At 40.3% G+C, this 12,107-nt stretch overlaps 2 protein-coding genes across 2 annotated transcripts in view; both read left to right on the forward strand.

The window, feature by feature from the left end:
- WDPCP (WD repeat containing planar cell polarity effector) overlaps positions 1-12,107 on the forward strand; it is a 730,102-nt gene that overhangs the window by 203,206 nt on the left and 514,789 nt on the right. The gene's annotated exons all lie outside the window — the stretch shown is intronic.
- LOC100978670 (PRELI domain-containing protein 1, mitochondrial-like) lies at positions 9,726-11,506 on the forward strand. Its single transcript, XM_034952430.3, has one exon. The coding sequence runs from the start codon at positions 10,741-10,743 to the stop codon at positions 11,395-11,397; it is 657 nt and encodes a 218-aa protein (XP_034808321.1). The 5' UTR covers positions 9,726-10,740; the 3' UTR covers positions 11,398-11,506.

Raw genomic sequence — 12,107 nt, forward strand, 5'->3', positions numbered from 1 at the left:
TTGTTACCATGAGGCTTCCATAAAATATTATATAATTGTAACAATCTATTTTAAGTTGATATTAACTGAACTTCAACTGCATACAAAAACTTTACTCTTTTACTCGCCTCCATTTTATATTTTTGATGTCATAATTTACATTTTTTGTTTTTATATTATGTATCAATGAACAAATTATTGTAGCTTTAGTTATTTTTAATGCTTTTGTCTTTAAACCCTTATACTATTACAATAATTAGCACATTCTGAATTTGACTATATATTTACCTTTACCAGTCAGTTTCATACTTTCTTATGTTTTCATGTTTCTATTAGTGTCTTTTCATTTTAGCTTGAATAACTCCCTTCAGTATTTCTTACATGGAAGGTCTAGTGGTAATGAATTCCCTCAGCTTTTGTTTGTCTGGGAATGTCTTTCTCTCTCATTCATTGCTGAAGGACAGCTTTGCAGGGTAAAATATTTTTGATTGGCAGATTTTTTTCTTTCAGGACTTTGAATATATCTCACTCTCTCCTGGCCTATAAGGTTTCTGCTGAGAAGCCTGCTGGTAGCCTTATGAAGATTCCCTTGTATGAGATGAGTTTATTTTCTCGTGCTACTTTCAAAATTTTCTCTGTCTTTGATTTTTGACAGTTTTATTATAATGTGTTTTGGTGAAGTCCTCTTTGGATTGAATCTGTATGGGGATCTATGAGCTTCATATTCCTATATATCCATACATATCCCCAGACTTGGGAAGTTTTCAGACATTATTTCTTTCAATAAGCTTTCTGCATGCTTTGCTCTCTCTCTCTTCTCCTTCTGCAACTCCCATAATGTATACATTGGGCTGCTTTTTGGTGTCCTATAATTCAAATATATTTTCTTCACTTTTAAAAATTTCCTTTTTTATTTCCCTAACTGGATAATTTCAAATGACCTGTCCTTGAGTTTATAGTTTTTCCCCTCCACTTGTTCAAGTCTGCTGTTGATGCTCTCTATTTCAGTTTGCATTTTATTCATTGCATTCTTCAGCTCCAGTATTTCTGTTTCTTTTTTATAATTTCTATCTGTCTGTTGAACTTCTCATTTTGCTCGTATATTGTTTTCCTGATTGCATTGAGTTGTCTATCTGTGTTCTGGTATAGCTTACTGAACTTCCTTTAAACAATTATTTTGTATTCTTTGTTTGGCAGTTTGTAGGTCTTTATTTCTTTGGCATTGGTTATTGTAAAATTATTGTGTTCCTCTGGTGGTATTGTGTTTCCTCTTTTGGAGGAAACATCATACACAGACATGTTGATGTCTGTGTATGTTTCCACTATTTTTGTTGTTGTTGTTGTTCTCATGTTGATATCTGTGTATTTTATGGAGCAAGCCTTTCTTCCAGATTTTACAAATTGGTTTTTGTGGGGAAAGACCTTCAACAAGGCGGTGCTGTGCTGGTGCAAGAGCACTGGAAGAATGGGGTGATGGTTTCAGCTCTATAGAAGGAACAGTGGTGTAATATCTGTGCAGCTCTGTCAGCTGAGATCATCATCAGTAACGATTGCAGGGGTCCTCAACATACATAACAGCCTATCCTTTTGTGGGGTGCTCAGCAGTATCTCTCTCTCTGGGGAGTCTGTGGCAGCAATGACTGTTCATTATCTCAATAATGAAAGATGCCAGTGTCCTCTGCAGAGCAGGATGCTGGGGTTGGCACCAATGAACACTACAGGGTTCTCCACAGTGAAAGCTGCACAGAGTCTGTGGCTGTCATCAGGGCTATTGAGTTCCTGAGCAGCAAAGGTTGCTGGAGTCCTCCATTGAGCAGGCCACTTGGGGTTACAATGGCACCTGCAGCATGGCTGATAAAGATAGCCCCCATGCCTTGCCTTTACTCCCAGCCATCTCCAGATGTCTCTAATTAGCTAATCTCCTTAGCAATCTTTTCTGTATGGTTATTATCTTTTTTTGCTCCACTGTATTGCTGTAGTTTTTAAACGGACATTTGAGCCCTCTCAGGGCTATTTTTATCCTTGGATAGCTGTTTAATTATTATTTTTTGTTAGAGGAGGGAGGCTGTTATCTCTTACTCCTCCATCTTGCTGACATCATTCCTCTCCCTATTGTTTTTCTATTTTCAATTTTATTGTTTCCACTTTTATGTTTATTTTTCCCTTCTGCTTGCTTCTCTCTTCTTTTTCTAGCTTCCTTAGGTGGAAACTTAGATCATTAATTTGAAACTCTTCTTTTCTAATGTATGCATTCAGTGCTATAAATTATTTTCTCAGCACTGCTTCAGTTGTGTTTCACAATTTTTTTAAAATTTATTTTGAGATGGAGTCTCACTCTGTTGCCTAGACCGGAATGCAGTGGCGCAATCTTGCTCACTGCAACCTCTGTCTCTCGGATTCAAGTGATTCTCCTGCTTCAGCCTCCTTGGTACCTGGGATTACAGGTGTGCACTGCCACACCCAGCTAATTTTTTGTATTTTTAGTAGAGGTGGTGTTTGACCATGTTGGTCAGGCTGGTGTCGAACTCCTTACCTCAGGTGTTCCATCCACCTAGGCCTCCCAAAGTGCTGAGATTATAGGTGTGAGCCCACAATTTTTGATATATTATATTTTCATTACTTGTTTACTTTCCAAGTATTTAGTGATTTTCCTATTGTCTTTCCATTGTTGATTTCTAATTTGACTTCACTGTGATCAGAGAACATACTCTGTATTATTTCAGTTCTTTTAAATTTGTTGAGGTTTGTTTTATTGCCTAGAATAAGGTCTATCTTGGTACATATTCAAGAAAACTTGAAAAGAATGCATACTTTGCTGTTTAGGGGGTAGAATTCTGTTGTTTGATGTTGTTGAGTTCTTCTATAGCTTACAGATCTTTCTGTCTCATTGATCTATCCATTGTTGAGAAAGAGGTGCTGATATCTCCAACTATGATTGTGTATTTGTCTATCTCATTAATCCTATCAGTTTTTGCTTCACATATTTTGCATCTCTGTTGTTTGGTGCATACATATGTACGACTGCTATGTCTTCTTGGTGGAATGATCATTTTATCATTACGTTAAAGGCCTTCTCTGTCCCTGGGAGTTTTTTTCTCTTTATCTGATTTTAATATAGACACACTTGCTTTCTTTTTGATTAATGTTTGCATGATATCTTTTTTCATTCTTTTACTTTCAACCCTGTCTCTATCATTATATTTGAAGTAAGTTTCTTATAGACTGTATGTAGTTAGGTCATCTTTTTAAATCCCTTCTTTCAATCTGTCTTTTAACTGATGCCTTTAGACCATTTTCCTTTAAAGTAATTATTGATATATTAGAGTTTAAATTTGCCACTTCATTTTTGCTTTCTATTTGTTTCTTCTGGGTTTTGTTTCCATTTTATTTTTCCTTAATTCTTGTGGGTTACTTGAATAAGTTTGTGAATTCTATTTATTTAGATACAGTTTTTTGAGTGTATCTTTTTGTTATAATTTTTTCATGGTTGCTGTAGATATTGCACATCACTTATGCTTAGCTTTTCTGATTTTTCATTTGTTCCAAGCATGTTCATAATTTCTCATTGAAGCATTTATAATAGCTGCCTTTAAATCCTTGTCAGATTTAAATCATAACATTTCTGTCATCTCAGTATTGGCATCTATTCATTGTCTATTTTCATTCAGTTTGAAATTTTTTAGTTCATGGTGTGACAAGTAATTTTCAATGGAAATCTGGACATTTTGAGTATTACATTATGAAACTCCAGACCTTAGTTACATGTTTTGTTTTACATGGCTTTCCCTGACAGTGCTACAGCAGGAAGGGTGGGGGCACCACCGCTTTATTGCCAGCTGAGGGTAGACATTTAGGTCCCTCCCTCAACCTCCACTGATACCCAAGTGGGGTTGAGGGCTCCTTGTTACTGCTGGGTGGGAGTGGAAGTTCCAACTCTCCACTAAGCCTTTACTGATACTTCCTGACTGAAAGGGGTAGGAGTGTGTCATCATTGCTTCCCGCATGGCCTCCACTGCCACCAGGAGGGAGGTGGCTTTCTTTGCTGATATAAGTCCTTACTGTCCACTAGCTCTCCTCTGATACCACACAGCATGTAGGTGGGAGAGGAGTGCCTCACTAATACCGAGTACGGTGGAAGTCCAGACTTCCCATGTAGTCTCCACTGATACCGTAAAATTTCTCAAATTTCCTAGTGGGATGAAAGTCATAGAATTCTACTTGGCCTTCTCTGATACTTCCCCAGTGGTGGGGTTATGATGCCTTTTTACAGCACGGCCTGAGGGGAACTTTGGGCTCCCCATTTGGCATTTGCTGGTGTAGCTAAGATGGGGTTACAGTTCTTTTCTGTGGTGTAGAGCAATTATTGCCTAGAAGTTTTTTCTGTTGCAAAGCTGCCCCCTTTCCTGCTCCTTTGGCTAGAGAGAGCAGACTTATGATGGGCTTTTTTCTTTGTTTGTCTGTGCCTGTTGGTGTTTCCACTTTGCTGGCTTCTGGGATCTATACAAGGTAAAAATAAAGCCCAGAGAACTCACCACCATGTTACTCCTTTAGTTATACTTAGAGGAAATAATAGATGAAAGAATGCCTACTCTACCTTTCTAGAAGCTAAAGCCCTGTGAAACTTTTTGTTTTGTTGGGTGGTTGTTGTTTTGTTTTGGAAACTCATTGTTGAGTCCAAGTGTGGGACCACTAGACTAGGTAACTGTGAAGCCCATTCCAGCTCCAAGTTGGTTTTCTGTATTGTGGTCCTGGATCTGGGTTCTTAGGAGGCACTTTGCAGGCATTAGGTCAATTGGTTGCTAAGCCAGTTGCCATAGGATGTGCCCTTCTCTCAGACCCCTGTGATTGTCTATTAAAAAGTTGAGCAGCTGCTGTAAAGGACATTATTACCAACTCCCTTAGGCCACATACCAAGATGTCAAATTGGGAGCTGGTCCTTTGTATGGAAAAACTGAGGCCTCCTAAACCAGATGGTATCTAAACTCACAGTTGTGAATTTCCTCATAGAACAGAAGCTTGCAAAATTTTCTGTTTTGAATCTTAAACTGAAACCTCTCTATTTTAAGATCACTCTGTCTTAGTTTTTCCTCAGTTGAAACTTATGCTTTTTAAATCGATTATTTTAAGATAGCTCTGTTTTGGTTTCTGTTTAGAAAGTCATACATAGAATTGTCAGAAGGTATGTTCATTAGCAAAATATTTTATATTATATTTGATATTATACAAAAAAGATGATATCTATTCTCTCTCACTGAGTGAATGTAATTATCTTTATGATATTCATTTTGTTTTGAAAGTGGAAAATAGCATTTTTTTCTGTTGAGAAAAAAATTTTTTATCGCTATAAAATAGAAAAATAGTAGTTACCATTATCCTATTTTGTAGAGCAGAAAGCTGGTATATAGACTATATATAACATTACTGAAACAGGAGATTTTCCCTGACCCCTTTGCAGGCCTCGGCGACAAGGCTGCCTCAGCTTTCTCAGCCCACAGCTCTCAACCCCTAGCAGGACCGGGAGCACGCAGGTGGGCGGGTGCCAGGAGTCCTCGCGGCAGGATCCAGTCTGGGGATACCCATGACCCTTAAAGCCCCAGAGGGTGTGCGTTACAGTGCGCTCTTTTAGTTTTGCCGTCCGAGGACGGCTCAAGTGTTAAACAGCTTAGTGGGCCCTCTGCGTTTTTGCGTCAGGCAGTTGCTCTCCACCAGGAGGGCAGAGGGTCAGTGTGACAGCCTTTAGCATCTGCAGACATGGCACCCAAACTCTTGTTCGGCGTCCAGGAAAAATCAGGTCCCACGAACAAATTGAAGTGGTGAATGCAGAGGATTTTATTGCCGATGGAAGTGGTGCTCAGCTGGAAAGGGAATGGAGCGGGAAGGTATTCTTCCCTTCAAGTCTGGCCGTCTCTGGAGGGACTCTGCTCCGAAGTCCCACTGTCAAGCCGTCCCGTTGAAGTTAAGCTGCTTCTCTCCAATGTTCAACTACTCCTTCTCTTTTCCCTTTCTCTGCTCTCTACCAGTGGAGCCTAGGGTTTTTATGGGTACAAGATGGGGGGCAGGTCGGGCCATGGGTGGTTGGAAAAGGCAACGTTGGAGTGGTAAAACAGGAATGCATGTTCTCACTTTGGGCTGTGGTTCCAGGCTTGAAAGTGGAGCTTCGCAAGGGACCCCGCCCTTTTCTGCCTAGAATTTCTCTGCCTCCTGTCTTTATCATTACAGATATGATTTTCAGTATTTTTAAAGAACGAAAAGAAGTTTCTCTATGTCTCTCTGATCTCTGTGTCTCTCTAATCTAGTCACTGACTAGGGTGTAAAAATCGTCAGTGGAATACTCCTTGAATATTATAACTCCAGATCATGACAATCTTGGGGGAGGTTGACAATACATGAGCTTTGTCTTTTCAACTAAATGTTGTGTTCTAGCAATCCTGTTATTGGAAAACTGAGAATAAAAATTATAGCATTTGAGATTAATGTTTTAGAAAACAAAATAACTAAGGTCAAAGCAGAAAAATTACTTATTAATGGAAGTAGTCACCAAATGTGTCATTTAACTAATTCTTGGATTTTGTTGTTGTTGTTGTTATTTATATATTTTATTCTCTTGGGCTTTTTTTTTTAAAATTATGCTTTAAGTTCTGGGATACATGTGCAGAACATGCAGGTTTGTTACACAGCATGACATGTGCCATGGTGGTTTGCTGCACCCATCAACCCGTCATCTACATTAGATATTTTTCCTAATGCTATCCCTCCCCTATCCTTGCACCCCATGGCAGACCCCAGTGTGTGATGTATTGTATTTCTGGTTCTAGATCCTTGAGGAATGGCAACAATGTCTGCCACAATGGTTGAACTAATTTACATTCCCACCAACAGTGTAAAATCGTTCCTGTTTCTCCACATCCTCTCCAGCATCTGTTGTTTCCTGACATTTTAATGATTGCCATTCTAACTGGTATGAGATGGTATCTCATTGTGGTTTTGATTTGCATTTCTCTAATGACCAGTGATGATGAGCTTTTTAAAATATGTTTATTGGCTGCATAAATGTCTTCTTTTGAGAAGTGTCTGTTCATATCCTTTTTTAATGGGGTTATTTTTTCTTGTAAATTTGTTTAAGTTCTTTGTAGATTCTGAATATTATCCCTCTGTCAGATAGATAGATTGCAGATATTTTCTCCCATTCTGTAGGTTGCCTGTTCACTCTAATGATAATTTCTTTTGCTGTGCAGAAGCTCTTAGGTTTAATTAGATTCAATTTGTCAATTTTAGCTTTTGTTGCCGTTGCTTTTGGTATTTTGGTCATGAAGTCTTTGCCCATGCCTATGTCCTGAATGATATTGCCTAGGTTTTCTTCCAGGGTTTTTATGGTTTTAGGTCTTACATTTAAGTCTTTAATCCATCTTGAGTTAATTTTTGTATAAGGTGTAAGGAAGGGGTCCAGTTTCAGTTTTCTGCATATGGCTAGCCAGTTTTCCCAACACCATTTATTAAATAGGGAATCCTTTCCCCTCTGCTTGTTTTTGTCAGGTTTGTCAAAGATCAGATGGTTGTAGATGTATGGCCTTATTTCTAAGGCCTCAGTTCTGTTCCATAGGTCTATATATCTGTTTTAGTATCAGTACCATGCTGTTTTGGTTACTGTAGCCTTGTAGTATCATTTGAAGTCAGGTAGCATGGTGCCTCCAGCTTTGTTATTTTTGCTTAGGATTGTCTTGGCTATATGGGCTCTTTTTTGGTTCCATATGAAATTTAAAGTAGTTTTTTCTAATTCTGTGAAGAAAGTCAATGGTAGCTTGATGGGGATAGCATTGAATCTATGAATTACTTTAGGCAGTATGGCCATTTTCACGATATTGATTCTTCCTATCCATGAGCATGGAATGTTTTTCCATTTGTTTGTGTTCTTTTATTGCCTTGAGCGTGGTTTGTAGTTCTCCTTGAAGAGGTCCTTCACATCCCTCTTCACATCCCTTGTAAGTTGTATTCCTAGACATTTTATTCTCTTTGTGGCAATTGTGAATGGGAGTTCACTCATGATTTGGCTCTCTGTTTGTCTATTATCCGTGTATAAGAATGCTTGCGATTTTTGCACATTTATTTTGTATCCTGATAGTTTGCTGAAGTTGCTTATCAGCTTAAGGAGACTTTGGGCTCAGACGATGGGGTTTTCTAAATATACAATGATGTTATCTTCAAACAGAGACAATTTGACTTCCTCTCTTCCTATTTGAATACGCTTTATTTCTTTCTCTTGCCTAATTGCCCTCGCCAGAACTTCCAATATGTTGAATAGGAGTGGTGAGAGAGAGAGCATCCTTGTCTTGTGCCTGTTTTGAAAGGGAATGCTTCCAGCTTTTGCCCATTCCGTATGATATTGGCTATGGGTTTGTCATAAATAGCTCTTATTATTTTGAGATACATTCCATCAATACCTAGATTATTGAGAGTTTTTTGCATGAAGGGGTGTTGCATTTTACCAAAGGCCTTTTCTGCATCTGTTGAGATATTCATGTGGTTTTTGTCATTGGTTCTGTTTATGTGATGGATTACGTTTATTGATTTGCATATGTGGAACCAGCCTTGTGTCCCAGGGATGAAGCTCACTTGATAGTGGTGGATAAGCTTTTTGATGTGCTGCTGGATTTGGTTTGCCAGTATTGTTTTGAGGATTTTCACATCAATGTTCATCAGGGATATTGTCATGAAATTTTCTTTTTTTGTTGCCTCTGCCAGGTTTTGGTATCAGGATGATGCTGGCCTCATAAAATGAGTTAGGGAAGCGTCCCTCTTTTTCTATTGTTTGGAATAGTTTCAGAAGGAATGGTACCAGCTCCTCTTTGTACCTTTGGTAGAATTCGGCTGTGAATCCATCTGGTTCTGGGCTTTTTTTGGTTGGTAAGCTATTAATTCCTGACTGAATTTCAGAATTTGTTATTGGTCTACTCAGGGTTTGACTTCTTCCTGGTTTAGTCTTGGGAGGGTGTATATGTGCAGGAATGTACCCATTTCTTCTAGATTTTCTAGTTTATTTGCACAGAGATGTTTATAGTATTCTCTGATGGTAGTTTGTATTTCTGTGGGATCAGTGGTGATCTCCCCTTTATCTTTTTTTATTGTGTCTATTTGATTCTTCTCTCTTTTCTCCTGTATTAGTCTGGCTAGAGGTCTATCTATTTTGTTAATCTTTTCAAAAAACCAGCTCCTGGATTTATTGATTCCTTGAAGGGTTTGTCTGTTCTAATCTGCAGTTCTGCTCTAATCTTAGTTATTTCTTGTCTTCTGCTAGCTTTTGAGTTAGTTTGCTCTTGCTTCTCTAGTTCTTTTAATTGTGATGTCAGGGTGTCAATTTTAGATCTTTCCCACTTTCTCCTGTGGGCATTTAGTGCTATAAATTTCCCTCTAAACACTACTTTAGCAGTGCCCCAGAGATTCTGATACGTTGTGTCTTTGTTCTCATTGGCTTCAGAGAACTTATTTATTTCTGCCTTAATTTCGTTATTTACCCAGTAGTCATTCAGGAGCAGGTTGTTTAGTGTCCATGTAGTTGTGCAGTTTTGAGTGAGTTTCTTAATCCTGAGTTCTAATTTGATTGCACTATGGTTTGAGTGACTGTTTGTTATGATTTCTGTTCTTTTGCATTTGCTGAGGAGTGTTTCACTTCCACATATGTGGTCAGTTTTAGAATAAGTGCAATGTGGTGCTGAGAATTTATATTCTGTTGATTTTGGGTGGAGGGTTCTGAACATGTCTATTAGGTCCACTTGGTCCAGAGCTGAGTTCAAGTCCTGAATATCCTTGTTAATTTTCTGTCTTGTTGATCTGTCTGATATTGACAGTGGGGTGTTAAAGACTCCCACTATTATTGTGTGGGAGTCTAAGTCTCTTTGTAGGTCTCTAAGAACTTGCTTTATGAATCTGGGTGCTCCTGTATTGGGTTCATGTATATTTAGGATAGTTAGCTCTTCTTGTTGTGTTGATCCCTTTACAATAATGTAATGTTCTTCTTTGTCTTTTTTGATCTTTGTTGGTTTAAAGTCTGTTTTACAGAGACTAGGAATGCAATCCCTTCTTTTTTTTTTCTTCTGTTTTCCATTTGCTTGGTAAATATTCCTCCATCCCTTTATTTTGAGCCTGTATGTGTCTTTACACGCGAGGTGGGTCTCCTGAATACAGCACACTGACAGGTCTTGACTCTATCCAATTTGTCAGTCTGTGTCTTTTAATTGGGGCATTTAGCCCATTTACATTTGAGTTTAATATTGTTTTGTGTGAATTTGATCCTGTCATTATGATGCTAGCTGGTTATTTTGCCCATTGATGCAGTTTCTTCATAGTGTTGATGGTCTTTACAATTTGGTATGTTTTTGCAGTGGCAGGTACCAGTTTTTCCTTTCCATATTTAGTGCTTCCTTCAGGAGCTCTTGTAAGGCAGGCCTGGTGGTGAAAAAATCTCTCAGCATTTGCTTGTCTGTAAAAGACGTTATTTATTTTTCACTTATGAAGCTTAGTTTGATTGGATATGAGATTCTGGGCTGAAAATTCTTTTCTTTAAGAATGTTGAGCAGGGCTGCGCCGGAAGTGGCGCGCGGTCGGACAACTCATGGCGGCGGCGGCAGCTGCTTGGGCGCGGTGCGGTGGTGACTGAGCTACGAGCCTGGCAGCAGGTGTGCGCCGAGTCCTGGCCCGGCCCGGCCCCCGCGTGCCTCCCAGGCTCCCTGATGCTGCGCGGGTGCTGAGCCCGCTTCGGCCGGGACGATGGTGAAGTATTTCCTGGGCGAGAGCGTGCTCCGGAGTTCCTGGGACCAAGTGTTCGCCGCCTTCTGGCAGCGGTACCCGAATCCCTATAGCAAACATGTCTTGACGGAAGACATAGTACACCGGGAGGTGACCCCTGACCAGAAACTGCTGTCCCGGCGACTCCTGACCAAGACCAACAGAATGCCACGCTGGGCTGAGCAACTATTTCCTGCCAATGTTGCTCACTCGGTGTACATCCTGGAGGACTCTATTGTGGACCCACAGAATCAGACCATGACTACCTTCACCTGGAACATCAACCACGCCCGGCTGATGGTGGTGGAGGAACGATGTGTTTACTGTGTGAACTCTGACAACAGCGGCTGGACTGAAATCCGCCGGGAAGCCTGGGTCTCCTCTAGCTTATTTGGTGTCTCCAGAGCTGTCCAGGAATTTGGTCTTGCCCAGTTCAAAAGCAACGTGACCAAGACTATGAAGGGTTTTGAATATATCTTGGCTAAGCTGCAAGGCGAGGCCCCTTCCAAAACACTTGAGACAGCCAAGGAAGCCAAGGAGAAGGCAGAGGAGACGGCACTGGCAGCTACAGAGAAGGCCAAGGACCTCGCCAGCAAGGCGGCCACCAAGAAGCAGCAGCAGCAGCAACAGTTTGTGTAGCCAGCCCACCACCACCACAGCACCCCAGACAGCTAGGCTTAGCCCCTCTGCCCTCCCTCCATTGTACTTTATCATTAAAAATCAACTTCCAAAAAAAAAAAAAAAAGAATGTTGAGGGGTGGGGGGAGGGGGTGGGGGGAGGGGGGTGGGGGGAGGGGGGTGGGGGGAGGGGGGAGGGGGGAGGGATAGCATTGGGAGATATACCTAATGCTAGATGACGAGTTAGTGGGTGCAGTGCACCAGTACGGCACATGTATACATATGTAACTAACCTGCACATTGTGCACATGTACCCTAAAACTTAAAGTATAATAATAAAAAAAAAAAGAATGTTGAATATTGGCCCCCAGCCTCTTCTGGCTTGTAGAGTTTCTGCAAGCAGATCCACTGGTAGTCTGATGGGCTTCCCTTTTGGGTAACCCGACCTTTCTTTCTGGCTGCCCTTAACATTTTTTCCTTCATTTCAACCTTGGTGAATCTGATGATTATGTGTCTTGGGGTTGCTCCTCTTTAGGAGTATCTTAGTGGTGTTCTCTGTATTTCCTGAATTTGAATGTTGGCCTGCCTTGCTACGTTGGGGAAGTTCTCCTGGATAATATCCTGAAGAGTGTTTTCCAACTTGGTTCCATCCTCTCCATCACTTTCAGGTACACCAATCAAACGTAAGTTTAGTCATTTTACATAGTCCCGTATTTATTGGAGGCTTTGTT

This window comes from Pan paniscus, chromosome 12 (genome assembly GCF_029289425.2).
Source record: "Pan paniscus chromosome 12, NHGRI_mPanPan1-v2.0_pri, whole genome shotgun sequence".
Classification (NCBI taxonomy): domain Eukaryota; kingdom Metazoa; phylum Chordata; class Mammalia; order Primates; family Hominidae; genus Pan; species Pan paniscus.

Excerpts from the sequence above, each read along its gene's own strand:
- LOC100978670 (XM_034952430.3), top strand. The coding sequence starts at position 10,741 with ATGGTGAAGTATTTCCTGGGCGAGAGCGTGCTCCGGAGTTCCTGGGAC.